Source organism: Macaca nemestrina, chromosome 19, assembly GCF_043159975.1.
Source record: "Macaca nemestrina isolate mMacNem1 chromosome 19, mMacNem.hap1, whole genome shotgun sequence".
NCBI lineage: Eukaryota > Metazoa > Chordata > Mammalia > Primates > Cercopithecidae > Macaca > Macaca nemestrina.
Genome location: NC_092143.1, coordinates 64,982,268 through 65,007,466, shown reverse-complemented (window position 1 = coordinate 65,007,466; position 25,199 = coordinate 64,982,268). Strand labels below are relative to the sequence as shown.

At 40.3% G+C, this 25,199-nt stretch overlaps 1 protein-coding gene and 1 long non-coding RNA gene across 7 annotated transcripts in view; one reads left to right on the top strand and one right to left on the bottom strand.

Moving 5' to 3' along the window:
* Window positions 1–25,199, bottom strand: part of LOC105465439 (carbohydrate sulfotransferase 9) — a 326,845-nt gene that overhangs the window by 39,958 nt on the left and 261,688 nt on the right. For 5 of the 6 annotated variants that reach the window (XM_071085509.1, XM_071085508.1, XM_071085510.1 and 2 more), the window contains one exon: window positions 9,891–9,928. The exons of the other annotated variant lie outside the window; for it this stretch is intronic. In XM_071085509.1, the coding sequence (XP_070941610.1) occupies window positions 9,891–9,928 (38 nt within the window). The remainder of the gene's footprint in view (window positions 1–9,890; window positions 9,929–25,199) is intronic. 6 annotated transcript variants of the gene reach the window in all.
* LOC105465450 (uncharacterized) overlaps window positions 1–25,199 on the top strand; it is a 196,068-nt gene that overhangs the window by 76,751 nt on the left and 94,118 nt on the right. The gene's annotated exons all lie outside the window — the stretch shown is intronic.

The window sequence follows — 25,199 nt, the reverse complement described above, 5'->3', positions numbered from 1 at the left end:
AGGATATCATCCAGGAGAACTTCTCCAACCTAGTAGGGCAGGCCAACATTCAAATTCAGGAAATACAGAGAACGCCACAAAGATACTCCTCGAGAAGAGCAACTCCAAGACACATAATTGCCAGATTCACCAAAGTTGAAATGAAGGAAAAAATCTTAAGGGCAGCCAGAGAGAAAGGTCAGGTAAAGGGAAAGGGAAGGGAAGCCCATCAGACTAACAGCAGATCTCTCGGCAGAAACTCTACAAGCCAGAAGAGAGTGGGGGCCAATATTCAACATTCTTAAAGAATTTTAAACCCAGAATTTCATATCCAGCCAAACTGTTTCATAAGTGAAGGAGAAATAAAATCCTTTACAGATAAGTAAATGCTTAGAGATTTTGTCACCACGAGGCCTGCCTTACAAGAGACCCTGAAGGAGGCACTAAACATGGAAAGGAACAACTGGTACCAGCCATTGCAAAAACATGCCAAAATGTAAAGACCATCGAGGCTAGGAAGAAACTGCATCAACTAACGAGCAAAATAACCAGTTAATATCATAATGGCAGGATCAAGTTCACACATAACAATATTAACCTTAAATGTAAATGGACTAAATGCTCCAATTAAAAGACACAGACTGGCAAACTGGATAAAGAGTCAAGACCCATCAGTCTGCTGTATTCAGGAGACCCATCTCACATGCAGAGACATACATAGACTCAAAATAAAGGGATGGAGGAAGGTCTACCAAGCAAATGGAGAACAAAAAAAAGCAGGGGTTGCAATACTAGTCTCTGATAAAACAGACTTTAAACCACCAAAGATCAAGAGAGACAAAGAAGGCCATTACATAATGGTAAAGGGATCAATTCAACAGGAAGAGCTAACTATCCTAAATATATATGCACCCAATACAGGAGCACCCAGATTTATAAAGCAAGTCCTTAAAGACTTACAAAGAGACTTAGACTCCCATACAATAATAATGGGAGACTTCAACACCCCACTGTCAACATTAGACAGATCAACGAGACAGAAAGTTAACAAGGATATCCAGGAATTGAACTCATCTCTGCAGCAAGCAGACCTAATAGACATCTACAGAACTCTCCACCCCAAATCAACAGAATATACATTCTACTCAGCACCACATCACACTTATTCCAAAATTGACCACATAATTGGAAGTAAAGCACTCCTCAGCAAATGTACAAGAACAGAAATTATAACAAACTGTCTCTCAGACCACAGTGCAATCAAACTAGAACTCAGGACTAAGAAAATCAAAACCGCTCAACTACATGGAAACTGAATAACCTGCTCCTGAATGACTACTGGGTACATAACGAAATGAAGGCAGAAATAAAGATGTTCTTTGAAACCAATGAGAACAAAGATACAACATACCAGAATCTCTGGGACACATTTAAAGCAGTGTGTAGAGGGAAATTTATAGCACTAAATGCACACAAGAGAAAGCTGGAAAGATCTAAAATTGACACTCTAACATCACAATTAAATGAACTAGAGAAGCAAGAACAAACACATTCAAAAGCTAGCAGAAGGCAAGAAATAACTAAGATCAGAGCAGAACTGAAGGAGATAGAGACACAAAAAACCCTCCAAAAAATCAATGAATCCAGGAGTTGGTTTTTTGAAAAGATCAACAAAATTGATAGGCTGCTAGCAAGACTAATAAAGAAGAAAAGAGAGAAGAATCAAATAGACACAATAAAAAATGATAAAGGGGATATCACCACCGACCCCACAGAAATACAAACTACCATCAGAGAATACTATAAACACCTCTACGCAAATAAACTAGAAAATCTAGAAGAAACGGATAATTTCCTGGACACTTACACTCTCCCAGGACTAAACCAGGAAGAAGCTGAATTCCTGAATAGACCAATAGGAGGCTCTGAAATTGAGGCAATAATTAATAGCCTACCAACGAAAAAAAGTCCAGGACCAGATGGATTCACAGCTGAATTCTACCAGAGGTACAAGGAGGAGCTGGTACCATTCCTTCTGAAACTATTCCAATCAATAGAAAAAGAGGGAATCCTCCCTAACTCATTTTATGAGGCCAACATCATCCTGATACCAAAGCCTGGCAGAGACACAACAAAAAAAGAGAATTTTAGACCAATATCCCTGATGAACATTGATGCAAAAATCCTCAATAAAATACTGGCAAACCGGATCCAGCAGCACATCAAAAAGCTTATCCACCATGATCAAGTGGGCTTCATCCCTGGGATGCAAGGCTGGTTCAACATACGCAAGTCAATAAACGTAATCCAGCATATAAACAGAACCAAAGACAGAAACCACATGATTATCTCAATAGATGCAGAAAAGGCCTTTGACAAAATTCACCAGTCCTTCATGCTAAAAACGCTCAATAAATTCAGTATTGATGGAATGTATCTCAAAATCATAAGAGCTATTTATGACAAACCCACAGCCAATATCATACTGAATGGGCAAAAACTGGAAAAATTCCCTTTGAAAACTGGCACAAGACAGGGATGCCCTCTCTCACCACTCCTATTCAACATAGTGTTGGAAGTTCTGGCTAGGGCAATTAGGCAAGAGAAAGAAATCAAGGGTATTCAGATAGGAAAAGAAGAAGTCAAATTGTCCCTGTTTGCAGATGACGATTGTATATTTAGAAAACCCCATTGTCTCAGCCCAAAATCTCCTTAAGCTGATAAGAAACTTCAGCAAAGTCTCAGGATACAAAATTAATGTGCAAAAATCACAAGCATTCTTATACACCAGTAACAGACAAACAGAGAGCCAAATCAGGAATGAACTTCCATTCACAATTGCTTCAAAGAGAATGAAATACCTAGGAATCCAACTTACAAGGGATGTAAAGGACCTCTTCAAGGAGAACTACAAACCACTGCTCAGTGAAATCAAAGAGGACACAAACAAATGGAAGAACATACCATGCTCATGGATAGGAAGAATCAATATCGTGAAAATGGCCATACTGCCCAAGGTAATTTATAGATGCAATGCCATCCCCATCAAGCTACCAATGAGTTTCTTCACAGAATTGAAAAAACTGCTTTAAAGTTCATATGGAACCAAAAAAGAGCCCGCATTGCCAAGACAATCCTAAGTCAAAAGAACAAAGCTGGAGGCATCATGCTACCTGACTTCAAACTATACTACAAGGCTACAGTAACCAAAACAGCATGGTACTGGTACCAAAACAGAGATATAGACCAATGGAACAGAACAGAGTCCTCAGAAATAATACCACACATCTACAGCCATCTGATCTTTGACAAACCTGAGAAAAACAAGAAATGGGGAAAGGATTCCCTATTTAATAAATGGTGCTGGGAAAATTGGCTAGCCATAAGTAGAAAGCTGAAACTGGATCCTTTCCTTACTCCTTATACGAAAATTAATTCAAGATGGTTTAGAGACTTAAATGTTAGACCTAATACCATAAAAACCCTAGAAGAAAACCTAGGTAATATCATTCAGGACATAGGCATGGGCAAGGACTTCATGTCGAAAACACCAAAAGCAATGGCAACAAAAGCCAAAATTGACAAATGGGATCTAATTAAACTAAAGAGCTTCTGCACAGCAAAAGAAACGACCATCAGAGTGAACAGGCAACCTACAGAATGGGAGAAAATTTTTGCAATCTACTCATCTGACAAAGGGCTAATATCCAGAACCTACAAAGAACTCAAACAAATTTACAAGAAAAAAAACAACCCCATCAAAAAGTGGACAAAGGATATGAACAGACAGTTCTCAAAAGAAGACATTCATACAGCCAACAGAGACATGAAAAAATGCTCATCATCACTGGTCATCAGAGAAATGCAAATCAAAATCACAATGAGATACCATCTCACACCAGTTAGAATGGCAATCATTAAAAAGTCAGGAAACAACAGGTGCTGGAGAAGATGTGGAGAAATAGGAACACTTTTACACTGTTGGTGGGATTGTAAACTAGTTCAACCATTATGGAAAACAGTATGGAGATTCCTCAAGGATCTGGAACTAGAAGTACCATATGACCCAGCCATCCCATTACTGGGGTATATACCCAAAGGATTATAAATCATGCTGCTATAAAGACACATGCACACATATGTTTATTGTGGCACTATTCACAATAGCAAAGACTTGGAATCAACCCAAATGTCCATCAGTGACAGACTGGATTAAGAAAATGTGGCACATATACACCATGGAATACTATGCAGCCATAAAAAAGGATGAGTTCGTATCCTTTGTAGGGACATGGATGCAGCTGGAAACCATCATTGTCAGCAAACTATCACAAGAACAGAAAACCAAACACCGCATGTTCTCACTCATAGGTGGGAACTGAACAATGAGATCACTTGGACTCGGGAAGGGGAACATCACACACCGGGGCCTATCATGGGGAGGGGGGAGGGGGGAGGGATTGCATTGGGAGTTATACCTGATGTAAATGACGAGTTGATGGGTGATGATGAGTTGATGGGTGCAGCACGCCAACATGGCACAGGTATACATATGTAACAAACCTGCACATTATCCACATGTACCCTAGAACTTAAAGTATAATAAAAAAAAAAAAAAAAGAAAGAAATGTATTGTATGGCTTTCCATCAGAATCACATATTGAGTTTTTGAAATTGCAAATGTCTGAGCAGGATCATTCCCAACCTTTGTGGGGTCTACAGCAAGAGCATGAATGGAGGTCCACATACTATATGTGGAACTATTTCTTAGTGTTAAGGGAAGCTACACCCAAGACCTGGTCCTTGTTCCCATCCAAGGGACTGCTCTGGGACTAGGAGACCTAAGGAGCCCTGCTGTCCCTCAAGGCCGTCCTACACTAGAGGTCTGATTGGTTGCTTGGAACTTCAGTGGGGGGAACAGGATGGACCCTGGACTTAGCCTGGGGACTCGTGGGCAGGGCCTGCATCTCTCCCCATCAAGGATGGAAATGACTCAGTCCAGGTCTTCTGGTTACTGAGGAGAACATGTTCTCCTACCTCATGTTTTCCTTTTCTGGTTCCAGATTACCAGGAGTTCTAAGCACCAGCTGAAACTATACTCACCCACTCCACAGCCCCTCCCCAAGCAGAGGGGATGGTGGCAGTACAGTTAGCTGGGGAACACAGTCTGCCTGTATGTCCTCCCACTTCGGGAGCTATTGGGTGGCTATCTAGAAACTAAAGCATCCCTTCTTTCTTTGATTTCACAGGGCCCACACAGCCCCACCTCTCTCAATAAGGGAATTTCACTCTTTTATTGGTCTGTCCCATTTGCCCAGATGATCCAGTTCAGCTGCTATGTTCCTTTCCACATTTTGTGAGCTCTCAATTGGTCATGAAACTTTAAAACATGAGGCTGAGAAAAAGAAAAATCTGTCTTTGCATGGCTGTTTTTGTGATGCTTGGAGACTCCTAAAGCCTGTGACCTTTCTTGGTCGGGTCTGAGGGTTGTGCTGTATCTTAACCCAAGTCTAGAGCTACTGACCCAGAATGTCTTGGGGTTAGAATTGGAGATGGGGTCTCAGGATCTGTGCTAACAAGTTTCAGAGGTGACTATAACGCCCAGTTAGGGTTAAAATTACTGTTAACAAGGAATGAGGAGGTTTTTCTACTTAGTTTTTATTTCTCAGCAAGATGATATTTTAAAACGGCAAACTACTGCAAACTGCAGCAGAATGGAAGATGAACAGAAAGGTGGTGAGGCTAACAGGAGAGCCTCAAGAAATCACCGAGGAAATGAGACAAGGGCATGGATGAAGCAGGGGTTATGGGTGGAGGTGAGGAGCTGGTTGGGAGAGGTCAACAGGAGATCCCATCAGAAGTGCCCAGTGCTCAGAGGGAGAGATGGAGTCGAGGATGACTCTGAGGTTTCCAGCTTGTTATGGTGAAAGGAATGAGGCACATCCCCCATATATCTCCCAACTTCCTGAGCGCAGCACAAACACATTCCTCCATATTTCTCTCAAACTTCAGAAAAACACCACCTAGGAAATCCCCGATAAGGACACAGCGGGAACCAATAAAAAATGCTAAATGTGCTGTAACCGAGAGAATTACCTTGTTCCCCTGTAACTTTACATATCCTGTTTACATCGGGCTATAAAAAGCAAGCACTCGCATTGTTGGAGGCCCTCTTGTATGCTGTGGAATGGAGGCACCAAGTTCGAACTTGCAGTAAAGATCCTTGCCGCTTGGCTTTGACTCTGGACTCTGGTGGTCTTCTTTGGAGAACAAACTGTCTGGGCATAACATCGGGTCAAATTATATCCCCCAAACAGATATGTTGAAGTCCTAACTCCTAGTACCTAAGAATGCAACCTTATTTGATTATAGGGTCTCTGCCACTGTGATTAAGTTAAGAGAAGGTCACTGAGGGAAGGCTCTAAGCCAAGATGGCTGGGATTCTTATAAGGGGAGGGACACAATGGGAGGGCAGCCATGTGTCCACAGGGGCAGAGAGTGGAGTGATGCGGCTGTAAGCCAAGGAATGTCAAGGATTGCTGGCAAGCACTGGAAGATAAAAAGAGTGAGGAAGGCTCCTTCCCTACAGGTTTCAGAGAGAGCATGGCCCTGCTGACACCCTCTTTTGGATGTGAGACAATACATTTCTGTTATTTTAAGGCACGTCTTCATGGTACTTTGTTATGGCAGCCCTAGGGACCAAATACAGAGCTGTAAGGGCCTGCGCTGGTGTTGTCTCTCTGCACTGGGTCGTCAGTGAGGGCAAGCATTTCTCATAGAGAGCACCTGTCTGTGAACGTTCTCCACAACAGAGGACATCCTCTGCACCAGAAACAGAGCCCCATATTCGGTGTCCCTCTTTGTCATCTAGCGGCACAAACACAAGGTATTAATTCACTGAGGGTTTCAATTATCTGCTATATAAAAAGGCGTAAACACAAAAGGTTTAAATTGTCTTTTATATAATAAGGCAGTTTCCAAAAATTCAATTAAGAATTTACATTCAGTTTTCCCATTCTTATGCTGACCATGTATAATTTTATTTTGAAAGCATTTTTGGTAATATTTTAAAGTGTTATCTTTCATCTAGTATCGTAAAAATTATTTAGAAAACCTATAGAAAATTTCATCTCTACAAGTAACATTTTTCAGATAGGAAATGATTGCAGCAAGGAACTGCCAAAGAGACAGCTGAAAAAAAAATTGGGTCATGCATTCATCCCATTCTAGAACAGAGGCTACCAAGCAGTTCACTGCTCATTTTTGTCCTCTTCTGGTAAACAAGCTGCGTTAACAAGTTACTTTTAAAAAGCATACTAATTTCCCCAGTGAATTGCATAGGAAAGAATCCAGCGTTCCCTCCAGAGGACTCAGATAGTTGTTTGTTCTCAGAGCTCAGGTGTGGTAAAATAGCCATGGGCTAAAAGCACAGGCTGGATATTAGCCAGCAGGCTAGAGCTTCCGTTCCGCTCCGCTCCTGATTTCTCACGTTGGTGCACAACTCATAGCCTGCCTGATGTGGGCGGGGTGGGGGGGTGGTGCGGGAAGACTCGATTTTCAGTTTCAATTTAATTACACAATCCTATAGTGCCTAGTGGGAAGGATTTAGGGGCAAGATTAACGCTCAGCAGTGTTCCATTTTGCCTTTCTTTCTGATAAAAAATGCTGTATTGATTATCTAAAGTGGGTTTTCAAAAATGTTTTTCAAGAGCCAAACTACTTTGGTGGCATAGTGATTTGAAAAAGAAGGTGACTTTATTTCTTTACTTTTTGCCAGAGTTTATATAAACTAGAGGTATAAGATACCTTTTTGAATTGTATTGCCAGTATATCATTCTTGAGAATGGAGAGCATTTCTCTACTTGGGAGAAGAATGAATAGAAATTTCATTGCAGGATTAGAAATATAAGCAATGACTGAACGAGATAATGATCTGTTCTGAGAATGACTACATAATTAAAATATTAAGACCTTTCCCTCTTCAGTTAAAATCTAAAGAATTTCACTCTCTTATTGAGACTGAAAACCATTATAATTTTATCTGGCATCAGATTAATATTTAAGATTATGAGTAAATATGTGGCATTCTATTTTGGTGTCTACATATTTTGTTAGTTTTGCTAAATGTAAAAGAAGCAAAAACAGGAGATGAAAATCTACCCATCAGAAGTGACCTTAGTATATTTTTTGACCAACTGCTTTAGGTTGTTAATAAGGGAAACAGGTAGGTTGTTACATTTATAAGGAAAACAGGTCAAGTATTCCTATATGATTTAAATAAATAAAAATAGCAGCAGTAAACTTTACTGGCTAACTGTTGCTGAGCCTCACCAAACCACTTGAGTACATACAAATAATGTAAAATGCAATAATAAAGAAACTAAGGGCCTGTGCGGTGGCTCACGCCTGTAATCCCAGCACTTTGGGAGGCTGAGGCAGGCCGATCATGAGGTCAAGAGATCGAGACCATCCTGGCCAACATGGTGAAACCCGGTCTGTACTAAAAATACAAAAGTTAGCTGGGCGTGGTGGCACATGCCTGTAGTCCCAGCTACTTGGGAGGCTGAGGCAGGAGAATCGCTTGAACCTGGGAGGTGGAGGTTGCAGTGAGCCGAGATTGTGGCATTGCATTCCAGCCTGGTGACAGAGCGAGACTCCATCTAAAAAAAAAAAAAGAAAAAAAAAAGAAAGAAAGAAACTATGTTCAAAAGGCAAATGAACTATTTGAAATGGCCAATTGATTTTGCTATTTCACAATGATGGCATTTTCAAGTATTAAGAGAGTTGCTACTAGAAGTCAACATGTACAATAGTATTCAAAAACAAAATGGCACCTGATTAAATTTTGGCTACTGAATTTGAAAAATAGTGTATTAGCCAAATGGGTTGACAATTTTGAAAGCTTGATGAGTTACAGGGCATCTGGCACAGATTGGGTGAAACTAGAACTTCATTGGGATGGACTGACAATAGGAACTAGAATTGGAATTTCTTTTGGAGTGCACTTAGAAGGTTGAAAAATGCACTTTTAATTGGTATAAACGTAGATTTACCACCCTTCTCTTTGGTAAGGGTGAGTTGTAATTTATGCCATTGAAAGGAAAAAAGAAAGAAGATACGGAAATTTGTACCTATGGGTGAAACCCAAGCATATTTTTCCACAGGTCAATATCTGCATTCTCTGAGTCTAGTGGCACAGGCAGGGTTTGGAGAAACTGTCGCTAAGCTGGCCTGGGGAAAAAGTAGGTGGGGTAGGGCAAGATGTGCTTTGGGGGAAGGTCTCCCTTGGTTTGTTTGTGTGGCTGCAGGTCTCAAGCTCCTAAAACAGTTCTATAGAAGGACACCATCTACCTAGAAATACAAAAATAGATCAGTAAGAAGATGGGATAAGAAAACCGTGATGCAAACGGAAGATGCTGGTCAACTGTGAGTAGAAACAAAAGACCAGAATGGAAGATCAACTTGTGGTGTATAGGGAGCCAGTTCTTAGCTGTTTGGGAGGCAGTGACTTTGAGCTGATTGAATGAAAACCTGAGAAAATCACGGACAGTAACCTTAGTTAAGGGAAAAGCAGATGGAAATATCTATTTGCTGCCATGATAGTATCAATGCAGAGGTCACAATCAGGTCAGAGAGATACTTGCAAGTTAGAACTGGCAGAGTCTCATTAGTCTACTGTTTCCTGTTTGGGTAGGATGTGGTAGGGAAGGACTTGGCTTGGGAGAAGACAAAGAAAGTGCATGATCATCTACATATGACCAAATATGTTTTTTTCCCCAGAACCAGTAACATATATATTGCTCATAACTAACAGCTAACATTACCCCCCCCTTTTTTACATTTACACATGTTTAATTATTAACATTTGAAACAAAATTCTATATTAGAGTTTATGAGAAGTGAGAGAATACCTGGTTGGTGATATGTTCCTGGATTTTTTCTGTACTCACTGAAAGAGAAAGCAAAAAGAATTTTTACATTAAAGCATGAAAATGAATAAAATGTGGTACTGATCCTGCTCTGTTTACAGTAAACACTTCCAAGCGGTCATGGACTCTCTGAGCAAAGATTTCTATCACAATGTGGACTTTTACAACCACTTCAATAACTGGGGGAAAAAAGTTAAAACCTAAATAAACTGTGTTAGGCAAAGATAACAGAAAATGGAATGGAAATCCAATAAGGGTGATACCAGCAGAAGGTATTAAACTTTCGCAGAGAAATGATGAAGAGATGAAAAGGACCGAAGAGAAATTTGAACAACAGCCAGTCAAAACAAAGTTTTCCAAACAATAACAACCTATTGAAGTATAATACTAATACTAAGCTCAGAGAACCCTGAGAACCAGACAAGGAGATTTGAGGTGGCAGGGCAGAAGTGCTACTTCAAAAAACATTTCTTACATGGGGAGTGATAAAGGCCTTATTATACTTTGTTGTTATGGTATTGCCAGAGATTGAAGTACAAGCCAACAGTTCTATAAATTGTATCTTGATCAGGAGGAAAAACATTCAGAGAAATATATGACAGGCAACCAAGGGGCATAAAAAATAGGGATTCTAATATAATATATTTCTCAGTCATTGTGACAACAGCCTGAAAGTGATCAGCATTATGTATGTCTTAAATAGAGGAAAATAAAATCCTTAGTAGTAATAAATAAAAAACCATGAGAAAAGAAAAGAAAGAAGACATTTAGTGGCATCACAGTTATTACGTGTTTGTGAACACCTCAGTGTTCACGAACATTTTATTAAATGGGTCTCTTTTAAAAAAAACAAACTTTAATTTTAATTGAAATAACTGTTGAGTCACATGTAGTTGTAAGAAATAATGCAGAGAGATTTCTTGTACTTTTTACCCAGTTCCCCTAATGGTAACATCTTGAAAAGCTATAGTACAACGTTACAACCAGGGTGTTAATATTGATACGGTCAAAGTAAAGAGTATTTCCTTACCAAGAGTATCTCCCTTTTTGTCCACTATAGCTACATCACTTCCCCTCCACCTGCATGCTCTCCTTAAACCCTGGTAACCACTAGTCTGTTTTCCATTTCTGTCATTTTGTCATTTCAAGAATGTTATACAAATGAATCATAAAGCATAGAGCCTTTAAGGACTGGCTTTTTTCACTCGGTGTACTTCTCTGGAGATTCATCCAGGTTGCTGTGTGTGTCAACGTGGTGGGTTTCTTTTTATTTTTGATGTATTCTATGGTATGGATGTGCCAAAGTTTGTTTAGCCATTTACTCGTTGAAGGATATCTTGGTAGTTTCTAAGTTTTGACTATGATGAATAAAGCTGCTATAAACATTTGTGTACAGGTTATTATGTGAACATAAATCTTCATTTCTCTGAAATAAATGTCCAGAAGTGACATTGCTGGGTTTATATAATAGTTGTAGGTTTAATTGTTTGAGAAACTGCCAAACCGTTTTCAAAAAAAAGATGTCCCAATTGAAACTTACTGGTCAAGTAGTCAACCAATAATAAGCATACTTAAACATTTTGTTAAGTATTCAGTACCAAGCTAGATGTCATATGAGATACAGTAGAAGTGTAAGAAGTATAGGGGAAATTGAATGATGATGTTCAGAGTGGGCTATTTGATGGTGTCATTATTAGGAAATGTCTGATGCCTAGGGCCAGTCTTAGACTCGCCAGATAATAAGAATCAATTTTCTTCATTTTCGCAAGGGCAATGCTCAATCAGATACTCTTGATATGTTTTAGATTTCTTTTGTCAGTTTATATGCAGAGTGTTTAAAGAAGAGACAACATGGTTTGTGGGAAAAGCTTGGCCTTTTAAATTACAGATCACTGGTGTTTAAATGTGGGCTCCCCAAAGAAGTGACGTTTGAGTCAAAGCCTGAAAGATGATAAAGGAGTTAACTTGACCAAGAAGAGGGGGAAGAACATTCAGGTAGAAGGAAGAACATGACAAGGGCCATGTGATAGGAGGGAGCATAGTGGATTCAAGGATAGAAAGGAGGCCAGCATGGCAGGTGTGGAGAGGTGAGCAGGGCATAGTGTGAGGGAGGCTACACAGGTAGGCAGGAAACCCTGCAAAGAATTCAGGTAGACCATTTTTGGGAAATGTAAGATCCTCTCAAGAGCAGTGGGAAATTGGCCATTTAGGGGATTCAGGCCAGTGCATGGGTAGTGACATCAGAATAGCATGCACAGCCTATGTCCTGAATGGTATTGCCTAGGTTTTCTTCTAGGGTTTATGGTTTTAGATCTTATGCTTAAGTCTTTAATCCATCTTGATTTAATATAGGTATAAGGTGTAAGGAAGGGGTCCAGTTTCTGTTTTCTGCATACGGCTAGCCAGTTTTCCCAACACTATTTATTAAACAGGGAATGTCAGGTTTGTCAAAGATCAGATGGTTGTAGATGTGTGGTGTTATTTCTGAGGACTCTGTTCTGTTCCATCGGTCTATATATCTGTTTTGGTACCAGTACCATCCTGTTTTGGTTACTGTAGCCTTGTAGTACAGTTGGAAGTCAGGTAGCATGATGTCTCCAGCTTTGTTCTTTTTGCTTAGGACTGTCTTGGCTATACGGGCTCTTTTTTGGTTCCATATGAAATTTAAAGTAGTTTTTTTCTAATTCTGTAAAGAAAGTCAATGGCAGTTTGATGGGGATAGCATTGAATCTATAAATTACTTTGGGCAGCATGGCCATTTTCATGATACTGATTCTTCCTATCAATGGGCATGGAATGTTTTTCCGTTTGTTCATGTCCTCTCATATTTCCTTGAGCAGTGGTTTGTAGTTCTCCTTGAAGAGGTCCTTCACATCCCTTGTAAGTTGTATGCCTAGGTATTTTATTTTCTTTGTAGCAGTTGTGAATGGGAGTTCACTCATGATTTGGCTCTCTGTTTGTCTATTATTGGTGTATAGGGATGCTTGTGAATTCATGACTAAAACACCAAAAGCAATGGCAACAAAAGCCAAAATTGAAAAATGGGATCTAATTAAACTAAAGAGCTTCTGCACAGCAAAAGAAACTATCACCAGAGTGAACTACAGAATAGGAGAAAATGTTTGCCATATATCCATCTGACAAAGGGCTAATATCTAGAATCTACAAAGCACTTAAACAAATTTATGAGAAAAAAAAATCCCATCAAAAAGCGGGCAAAGGATATGAACAGACACTTCTTGAAGACATTTACACAGCCAACAAACATATGAAAAAAGCTCATCATCACTGGTCACTAGAGAAATGCAAATCAAAACCACAGTGAGATACCATCTCACGCCAGTTAGAATGGCACTCATTAAAAAGTCAGGAAACAACAGATGCTGGTGAGGATGTGGAGAAATAGAAATGCTTTTACCCTGTTGATGGGAGTGTAAATTAGTTCAACCATTGTGGAAGACAGTGTGGCAACTCCTCAAAGACCTAGAACCAGAAATACCATTTAAGTCAGCAATACCATTACTGGATATATACCCAAAGGATTATAAATCATTCTACTATAAAGACACATGCACATGTATGTTTATTGCAGCACTGTTCACAGTAGCAAAGACTTGGAACCAACCTGAATGCCCATCAATGATAGACTGGATTAAGAAAATGTGGCACATATACACCATGGAATACTATGCAGTCATAAAAAAGGATGAGTCATGTCTTTTGCAGGGACATGGATGAAGCTGGAAACCATCACTCTCAGCAAACTAACACAGGAACAGAAAACCAAACACCACATGTTCTCACTCATAAGTGGGAGTTGAACAATGAGAACACATGGGCACAGGGAGGGGAACATCACACACTGAGGCCTGTCAGGGAGTGGGGGAATAGGGGAGGGAGAGCATTAGGAGAAATATCTAATGTAGATGATGGGTTGATGGGTACAGCAAACCACCATGACATGTGTATATGTAACAAACCTGCATGTTCTGCACATGTATCTCAGAACTTAAAGTTAAAAAAATATATATCATGTACAGATTTGCATTTTTAAAAGACCACTCAACTCTGGTTGGCAACTGAAACATCAACTCCTTAGGGTGTCAGGGGTGGCAGCAGCACTACAAAACCTTAGTTTTGTTTCCTTTGGGACCAAGGGAAAGCTGCAGAAATTGAAGAGACAAATAAGAGCCGAACAGTAAAATATTCACATCCTAATGATGCAGCAGCCTACTGAACTCTAGAAAATGGACTAAATGACAGCCTGTATCTAACAGCAGCTCTGACAATTACTAGGTGTTTGAACTGGGGCCAGTTACTTTAATGCTCTGACTTGTTTGCCTATATATAGCAAAGGGTTAACAATATCCACCCACTCTCAGATTTATGAGGATTGAATGAAACAAGAATGAATTTTGCAGGTAAAGGATAAAAGAGGGGCACTCCAGTTAGTTGGGGCAGAACGAGTAAAGAAATCTCAGAGGCAGGCAAGAGTAGGGTGTGTGTGGGTGAATTGTGAGAAGTTCTGAGTGGCTTATGTAACACATGCATACACTTTAGCAGGTGCGGAGATGGAATGTGGGAAGAGGGAAGGAGGACAGCCTTCGGAGGTTGTGATTTGGGATGATATTGGAGGCTTTGCAAGCAAAAGTCTTTCAGATGAGGATGAGGTGGCCAAAGCAGTTCTTGAGAAAGATGAGTTGAGTGGTGGTATGGAGATGGGTTTAAGGGGTAGTAGAGGCGGGTGGTGAAGACAGCAATGAGCATGTGCTGTGTCCAGATAGGAGGGGTGAGGGCTTGAGCCCAGGCAGTGAGAATGGGAAGGGAGGTGGCATTTCTGAGGTAGGTTCTGGAGATTGATTGAATGTGGGAAAAACATGAGCTGGAAGCAAGGGCTACCCTCAGGTTTTTATTAGGGAATCTGGCAGATGATAGCATGATTAAAGATACAATGAGAACACAGCAAGACCTCATCTCTAATTTTTTTAAATTAGCTGGGTGTGGTTGCATGTGCCTGTAGTCCCAGCTACTCAAGAGACTGAGGTGGGAGGAATGCTTGAGCCCTCGAGTTCAAGACCAGTCTTGGAAACATAGCGAGACCCTGTCTGAAAAATAAATAAATAAATAAGATGCAATGGGAGAAGGAAAAAAAATGAAGAAGTTAATAAGTGAGGCTTGTGCCTGTAATAAAGAGGAAGATCTCTGTAGGTTACAGAAGCTGACATGACAATTATGGCAGATCGAATTATGGTCCCCAACATGTCCACATCCTGATCAGCCTGTGAATACGGGATCTTTCAGGACAAAGGGACTTTGCAGACGTAGTTCAGTTAAGGATCTGGCGATGGGAAGCTTATCTGGACACATCCAGTGTAACCATAAGAATCCTTATAATAAAGGGGCGGGAGAGTTTACAGCAGAGAGAAGGCAAGGTAGCAGTAGCAGCAGGGGTCAGAATGACGCCATTGCTGAAGGGGGCTATGAGCCAAGGTCTGTGGGCAACCTCTGGAAGCTGGAAAAGGGAAGAACATGGATGACTCCTAGAGCACTGCAAAGGAACACAGCCTTGCTGACACCCTGATTTTAGTCTGGTGAGGCCCATCTGAACTCTGGCCTTTAGAATTGTAAGTTGCACACATTTGTATTGTTTTAAGCCACAAAGCTTTTGGTAATTTGTTACAGCAGCAAAAGGAAATGAATTCAGACAAGTTCTCATGCTTTTTCTCAGCTGTTCCTCAAGGGACAGGGAGGAAGCACACTCTGCTGAGGAATTGCTGTGTCCTGGGCCTAGGTGACATGCCCCACAGACATTATTACGTCCTTGGAACTACCCTGAAAAGTAGAGACTATTCCTTCTATGTTTTTAAAGATTATGTGACCAGGGCTCAAATACATGCAGAAACTTGTCCAAATTTTCATGGTCTATGGGTGAAAGGACGGCCAGCATTCTAAGGAACAACGTAGCTACTCTTACAACACAGAAAAGCAAACTTTCATTATGCAAAAAAAGACACATGAACACGCAGGTTTACAGCAGCACAATTCGCAATTGCAAAAATGTAGAACTAACCTAAATGCCCATCAACCAATAAGTGGATAAAGAAAGTGTGGTATATATACACCATGGAATACTACTCAGCCATAACATGGAATGAAACAATGGCATTGGCGACAACTTGGATGGAGCTAGAGGCCATTATCCTAAGTGACATAACTCAAGAATGGAAAACCAAATATCACATGTTCTCATTTATAAGGGGGAGCTAAGCTATGAGGACGCAAAGGTGTAAGAATGATGTAATGGACTTTAGGGACTCAGGGGGAAGAGTTGAAGAGGGGTGAGGGATTAAACACTACAATGGGGTAGCTTGTACACTGCTTAGGTGATGAGTACACCAAAATCTCAGAATTACCACTAAAGAACTTATCTATGTTACCAAGAACCACCTGTTCTGCAAAAATTATTGAAACAAAATTTTTTTTAAAGCTGACTTTCAGGATAAAACTAGTCTTTTTTGTCTCATATTTGGGTCTTGTCCCTCCAGCTTTTGGTTAGAGGATTAGAAGGGGAAAAAATAAAAACATTTGACAAGGTTGTCTGACTGGCAGATAAAGTGGAGAATTCTCCCAGATTTCTTAAATTTTAATCTCATTATGTCTTCACAAAACAAAGCAGAATAAACTGCAGAGGGAGGTTGTGGAGATTGTTGGCTCATCTTATGATGAAGCTGGTGTTGAGACACTTCTGTCGCATTCATGAGCTTCAGCAATAAAATTTGTAGAAACAGCCCCGACCCACCATCATCAACATGGGTGGGGAAGGACCTATTTCTCTAAGATTTATAATTCCAGGACAACTGCCTCAAATTCTCCAAACTCTGCAGTAAGACTCACTAATTCTTCTCATTGTAAGTTGTTTGATTAATCACCACGAACTGACTAAAACTCTAGGGAAAGTTCTTTTGCTGCCTAAACAGTTTAAAGCAGCGGTTCTGAACCTCTTTCAGGTAACAGGCTCCTTTGAGAAACTAAGAGCAGCTATGATTCTGCATTTCAGAAAAATGCCAACACACAGAAAAAATGGAAAAAGGCACGAGGCTAATAGACCTTCTGTAGCCATGCATAGATCTGTAAGAACCTATCTGTAGCTCAAAGTCTTTTTATCTTTTCTTTTTTTTTTTTTTGGTCAAAGGGATTTGGAAAATACTTCTTTTCTAGGTATCTCAGTAGGAACTTTACTCTCTCAAACCATAAATTTGTAGTGCCTTACATAAGAAATTACAATTAAATCAACATAAATCTTTTGTTTTAATAAATGAAGCATATTCATGGCTTAGATTTTAAAATCACATTTATAGATGAGGGAAATTTCTAGGCCCAAACAGTAGCAGTGAAGCTACTACTGCTGGAAGGAATGATGTGCCACGTGTGTCTTAAACCTCAAGAGCAGAGACTTCAGGGCAGAGAACACCACATGCACCACCTCCAGACTAGGTTGCTGGGAGCCAGAGGATGAGCAGGACACTTGGTGAAGTGTATGCAGCCACCATCTGCTCCCATCACCTAACGCTGCAGAGCCAACTGGAGCTGTGCTACTTTGAGATAAACTAGAGGTGGGTTCCTGATCATATTACATGAGACTCTCTCCCATTGTTAGTAATTAGGCAAGGACATTAGTGACAGAGGGGCATCCACTAATAAAGACAGAGCAATACTGGAACAGCAAAGAGGAAGCCACTTAGACATTCTTGTTTCTTCAAATATCAGAAGCTTCCACATCATAGCAGTGGAATTGGGAGGTGAAGTCATAGCAGGAGAGCTAGGGATGGACTTCACCTCCCAAAAGCTTAGTCCACAAACTTCCTCTTGGCATTTGCACCAAACAAGGCTCCCTGGACTTCTGGCATCATCTGCTGGCCTGAGATCCAGTCAGCTTTCCAGGGTATTGGAAACCTGTACTTTACAATCCCCATTGTGGATCTCAACTTATGTCCTCAGGCAGGTAGGACTCTTGAGCAATTGGGACATCAACAATTTTTTATGGTGGGGATTTTGTACATAGAGACTGCCTTTGCACCATAGCTTTTACTTCCTGCAATGAACAGTCATTTGGGGCTCTGACAATCGGTATAAACCCTGGAGGACCAGTCCATCCAGCAGCACTTCATACCTGGGTGTATCTTTTACCACCTTGTGAAAGTTTATTTTGAACCATAGGCTCTAATGTGTGAAATAATTTCTTGGATGTAGGCTTCTCTGGGTAAGTTACTAGTCCCTCAAAACTACAGACTCATTAGATGTATAGTAATTTTCTCTAACTTAAAGAACTAAAAATGTAAGTTTAATATCTTATAGTATAGTGTATTCATTCCAAAAAATATAATACCTTCACTGTGTCAGATACCTCCTAAGTGCTGGGCATGCAAAGATGATACAGCAGGGTGCTTGCCCTCAAAGAGGTCAGGGTCAGGTGGCAGAGAGAGATAAGTGAAGATAAACTGTAGTGCCTCCTGAGAAGTGTTTTCATAGAGTTCTGGAAAACAAGCTGTGGGCACACAGAGGGGAACAACTAATATGATTGGTTTTGGGGAGCGAGTAGGTTTCCAAGAGGTATGCTGCCATTAATCACTGCTATACTCCCTTTTAACTCATGCAGAAATATGTCATGAACAACCAGGGACCATGATTGTAATTTATTTATTATTAGCCTGTTACCTCATGGAGTTCAAGAATATCTCTTGGATATGGATATCTAAGTATCCATATTGTACTATGTATTGGATATCTCTTTTGCATGTTTGAGCAAATTCTAGAGATACGGTGAGTTTAAGAACTTAAAAGTAAGTTCAGAGATAGGACCTGTCTTGGTAACAGGAATCAGAATAATTAGAAGGTGGAATTTGAATTAGGTCTTCAAAAATGGATAGAAGTTGTGCAGAATAATGGTGATGACTACCCTAACTAGGGGAGAGGGTTTAGAGGGAAACAGCATTGCCCAGGCAGGTCTGGGTCAATTGCTTTATGTTTAAAGCAATAGACAATTTGGGGGGGCAATTATCATTTTTTTCAGCAGAGGTGGGTTATAAAGGAAGATTAAACTGGTAAATAAATTGCTCAGAGTAGGGGGAGAAATTGGAGAATATCTAGGAGGCATTGGTGGGGTGCATAAACTAAGTGATGGTTTGGGGCCTAGACTAGGGAGGTAGAAATGAGAAGGAAGATGAAGAAAATCAAAGACAGTCTGTTGAAGTAATGTTTGAGAGAAATTGGTAACAAATGAATACAGGGAATAAAGATTAGAAAGAGTTGTACTTGACTTTATTTATTCCAACAAATACTGTTTGATCAGCTGCTAGGTGTCATATATGGATGGGTACTAAGTTCTGGAGACTCAACTGTGAACAAGACCATTGCTCCCAATTAGCCTGCTCCTTTCTCTCAAAGAACTGGTTGGCTCTGTTCCCCACTTTCCGTGACATTGTCTCGTCCTGTACTATAACCTACATTTAGCATGACCCCTTCTGTAGGGGTGCTTGAACTGTTTTGAAGGTGCCACATGTGAAGTCTTGAAATTGGGCAAGGAAAAGAAGATGAGATTATGAATGTATTCCTGTTTCCTGGAGTGCAAATATGCCCATTATATATCTGCACATGTAGAGTAATTTCATATTCCAGAACTGTGGTGATGTGGAGTATCACACCCCCGCTTTTTCCCCATCAAAGAGTATTTTAAGAAGGAACCTGAGAATTTGGGAAAGAGGGCCAGTATGGTGATCTGAAACAGGGCAGATTTGGTCATTCAGCAAACTGGGGCCCTGTCCTTACCTCTCAAAGAAGCACAGAGAGGTAGCCATTGCTTATGAAAAGGCACAGGACCAGGAAATAGCTCAAGGGGCCAATGACAGGGTGGGGAACAGGGACTCAAAGAAGTTCATGGGTAGCAGGACAGTGTCTCAGAATCTTCAGAATATATCTACAATGCATGCTGTCTAACCACAGCTCCCAATTTGTTGAGCTCATCAATATCTCTCCCCCGGATTATGATGTTAGCTTTCTGGGGTCTCCCAGTTGCCACTCTGGCTCTCTCCAAGTTCCTTTCTACATCTTGTAGGCCTTGCACCATCTGTTTCTTGCTCACCACCTCTGCAACCTCACCTTGCTGTCTGTTTCCCTTCCTTTCTACCCTCCATCTACTCTGGTCTTATGTTCATTTCTGGTCCTTTTTGGCCTCTGGTCTTTTGCACATGCTGTTGTCTTGTTTCTCCAATTTTGCAGGTCTGACTCTTTCATGTTTTTCAAGTCTCGCTTTAATATTAAGATCTCAGGAGTTCTTCCCTGGTCACCCCATCTCTTCTTGTGATTCTTGATCTCAGCCTATTATTTGTTTCTTTCCATAGAACTTACCACTACTTGCAATTATTTTATTTGTAGGTCTGGTTACTTTTTTGCTTGTTTTCTATTCTATAATGTACGCTCCTTGAGGCCAGGGACTACATTCATTTTGTTTATTGTATCCTAAGGATGCAGCTCAGTGATACTGAGACCACTATCAATGATTCCATAAATATATGCATTGAACACGTAGAGTGTTCAATATATATATTGATCTCAGTGTGTGAAGCCTTGCACTACCTCCAACATATTGAGGGCAGCTGCTCCTGGCCCTGTTTTGCTCATGAAAGAAAAGGTGCATGGGTTAAAAATCATTAGATGGATGATATTAGGGCCTGAGTTTGGCTGCTGATGAATTCTGGACCATATCAAATGCTTTGTTTGCAATAGCAGCCCTTGTTATATTCATTCCCAGTTGATTTTCCAATATGTTTAAGCATCTCAATAACAGGAATTATACCAAAATTCTGGGTTTTTTTGTAAATTTTACACATCTATACCATCATAGTTCTGTATTAGGAATATAGTGTACTCCAAATTATGGGAACTGAAGTGAAAGACTGAGAGTTAATTCTAGATAACTTATATGATTATGATTTGCAATTTTCCTGATAATTAACCACAATATAGTTGTCCTTTTAGTTTGAATTTACCCAAATTTCTACCATTTTCCCACTAAACTATTTACTAAAATTGTTTGGGCACAGCTATGGTAAATATACGCACTTTCTTTTAATTGCTTTGTGCAGTGTGTGTAGCAAGGAAGCCTTGGGTAGGCTGGACAGCACAAGTGCAGGCTGAACTTGAGAGCCCAGGCACGGGAGAAGAACCCAAGACACAAAGTTGGGGTGTGTTTGGGGATGACAAGGCAGGCTAGATACAAGTTTCCTTGGCAAAAGGTCAGAGGGAGTCCAGCATTCATGACATCTGTCCAAATAAGGAAGAGGCAGGTGACTACTGGTGGTAAGGAACACATCCATGCTTTGGAGGGACTTGGGTACCACGTCGTGTACAACTTAGGCAAGAAGGCAGGAGCTCAGCTGCTGGGGGACTGAAGGATAAAGCAAGGACTGATTCAGGAGGTAACAGGGCAGTCTTCCAGTGACTGATGTCAGGCAGTCAGTTGAGGATCAGGGGGACTCAGGAGCCACATAGTTCATTTCTGTGAGTTATAGCCATTTAAACATAAGAAAACAATTACCTCTTCCCTTGAGCTAGTAAAATTCCAATAAATTAAAATATATAATTATAGGGCCAGGTGCAGTGGCTCACGCCTGTAATCCCAGAACTTTGGGAGGCTGAGGTGGGTGGATCACGAGGTCAGGAGTTCAAGACCAGCCTGGCCAACATGGTGAAACCCTGTCTCTACCCAAAATACAAAAATTAGCTGGGTGTGGTGGTGCGTGCCTGTAGTCCCAGCTACTTGGGAGGCTGAGGCAGGATAATTGCTTGAACCCAGGAGGCAGAGGTTGCAGTGAGCTGAGATCACACCACTGCACTCCAGCCTGGGCAACAGAGTGAGACTCTGTCTCAAAAAAAGAAAGAATCTATATATGTATTTATATATATATATATATATATATAAAATTATATTATTTTTGTGGTCCTAGTGGTTATGATTGCTGCTATTGATAATGTTTGTCTTTTGCTAATGGATCACCTTAGCCTGGCAGAGATGAAAATGTTCTCTAGCCTATGCAAGAAAAGAGGAGGGAATCCCACTTAACGAAAACCTAAGTCATTCTCAAATTTATTCAAATCATACTTGAAAAGGCGGAATGAAATTTAGGGGGATACATTTTAACTGTATAAGCCTTTGCTAATAAAAGATTAAGAAGTATGTGGCTTAGCATCTTTTAATTATTTTTTTCTAGCAACTTGAATATACAATGTTTGAAATCTCTGGTTGGATCAACATTATTTTGCTCAGAGGTTTGTGGACTTTGCATACTGATTCTTTCCTGTTTCCAAGTACATTTGCTTTTAGGCTATTTTTATTCACTTTAAAGGAATTTTAATAACTTTCTGTTGACAGCATGGACAGCTGGTCTTGAGAATTAAAGAAAATTCACTTGCTGACTGAGGAAGGAAGTGACATCAATGAGCTTCTAAAGTCAGCCCAGGGGGGGAAATTGGCTGGTGAGAGAGTAGCCTTTCATTGCACTGTATTTATCGAGCGATGCCTTGAGATGCAAATTGCTGTATCAATCAAACCTGTGGTGCCTACCTCCAACCAACCCAGTGCAAACTGAAGGAACAATGCCCTGAAACACTGAGAATAAAAAGGATGAGGGGTGCAGGAGCCCAGAGGCTAAGTGAATTACGGAGCTCAGAACGCTCTCTCACCAAGCCTATACTTCATTCTCTGCCAAGCCTCAGTTTCTTTGTCTAGAAAATGAGTTTGATGGAAACTGTTGGTTGAAGTCAGTCTGTTTCTTTGACAGATGGCTAAGAAGACCAGGTAGTAATACAGAGAGTGTAGACATGCTATCTCAGTACGTTTGTCCCAAAGAGAGCTATCAATTGCTTTTTATCCCCTACTGAGAGCTATTTAGAAATAGGAATTCTTAGCTGTCATACATAGCTACTACCTTGATCCCTTATTTTAAAAATCTGTATTCATCATTTATAACTATACTGCAAAAAAAGCCAAGTATCAGATCTGGACTTTAATAATGACAATAGCCATCACAATCATCCTTGTCATAATGATAAATTACAATTTTCACCACCATCAGAGAATCTTCTTCTGGAGTTGCAGTTACCTATTTTTCAAAGATAGATGTGGTGTGAGTAGATTGTAGGTGTATGTGTGGGTTATGTCAGGTGAACAGACAGGTATGTATGCATATACTCACACCTGTGCAAAAGAAAGGCAGAAGAGTGCCTAGGGACATTTTCCGTTTATGAGATGAAAAATTAAATTCTACTTCTCTCTCTCTCTCTCTTTCTTTCAGATGGAGTCACTCTTTGTTGCCCAGGCTGGAGTGCAGTGGCATGATCTTGGCTCACTGCAACCTCTGCCTCCCGGGTTGAAGTGATTCTCCTGCCTCAGCCTCTCAAGTAGCTGGGATTACAGGCATGCACCACCATGCCTGGCTAATTTTGTATTTTTAGTAGGGATGGGGTTTCTCCATGTTGGTCAGGCTGGTCTTGAACTCCTATCCTCAGGTGATCCCCCAACCTCAGCCTCCCAAAGTGCTGGGATTATAGGTGTGAGCCACTGCGCCTGACTCTCAGACTTCTAGTCTTGACTTTGCCTGGCTATATGATATTTGGCAAATTACTTCACCTCTCTGGCTTTTGTTTTGTCTTTATTGCATAACAACAGGGATATAAATACTAAATTTGCTTATAGTTGATTACATTCTTTGACTTTTAAAAGAATGAAGGGTAATGAAAATTCCCATAGGATTGGCACAAATAAAAAAAAGAAAGGAAGCCTAGGAAACACCATTGTGGACATCAGCTCTGGGAAGGAATTCATGACTAAGCCCTCAAAAGTAACAGCAACAAAAACAAAAATTGACAACTGGGACCTAATTAAACTAAAGAGTTTCTGCACAGCAAAAGAAACCATCAACAAAGCAAGCAGATGACCTACAGAACAGGAGAAAATATTTGCAAACTGTGCATCCAAAAAGGGTTAATATCCAGAATCTATAAAGAACTTAACTGAATAAGCAAAAACAAATAACCCCATTAAAAAATGGACAAAAGACGTGAACAGACACTTCTCAAAGGAAGCCGTCAGCAAACATATGAAAAAATGCTCAACATCACTAATTATCAGAGAAATGCAAATCAAAATAGCAATGAGATAGCATCTCATGCCAGTTAGAATGGCTATTACTAAAAGTCAAACTGTAACAGATGCTGGCGAGGCCATGGAGAAAAGGGAATGCTTATACTCTGCTGGTGGTAATGTAAATTAGTTCAGCCACTGTGGAAAGCAGTTTGAAGATTTCTCAAAAATCTTAAAACAGAACTTCCATTCAACCCAGCAATCCCATCACAGGGTATATATCCAAAAGGAAAGGAATTGTTCTATGAAAAAGACATGTGCACTCATATGTTCATTGCAGCACTATTCACAATAGCAAGACATGAAATCAACCTAGGTGCCCATCAACAGTGGATTGGATAAAGAAAATGTACATATAAACCATGGAATACTATGCAGCCATGAAAAAATGAAACCATGTCCTTTGTAGCAATATGGATGCAGCTAGAGGCCATTATCCTGAGCAAATTAATCCAGGAACATAAACCAAATTCTACATGTTCTCACTTATAAGTGGGAGCTAAACATTGGGTACACATGAACATAAAGATGGAAACAATAGACACTGAAGGCCACTAGAGGGAGGAGGGTTGAAGGGGGAAAGAGTTGAAAAACTATTGGGTACTGTGCTCAGTACCTGGGTGATGGGATCAACCGTATCCCAAACCTCAGCATCACACAATATACCCAGGTAACAAATCTGCACATGTATCCCCTGAATCTAAAATAAAAGTTGAAATCACATTAAAAAAGAAAGGAAGGAGTCATGTTTGGTGTGGGAACCTGGGAAGATTTCATGGAAGAAATAGCATTTGATCTGGGTAGGACATTAACAGAAGCAGATTAGGGGAACCGTATTTCACCTGGAAGGAAAAGCATGAGTAAAAGCACATCAGGGAATGAATGTCTAAGGAACAGTAAATAGTTGTGCTGAACTTAAAGGTAGTCTGTATACTGGCAAGTAATAAGAGACAAAGCAAAAATTGTATGATGGACCAGTATCATGGAGCACTCTAAATACTTAAAGAAATATTTTTTGACATACTATTTGTTGAGGGAGTCCTCGAATAATTTGAGCCAAAGATTGATCCAAATGGTACCCTAGGAAGATTAAC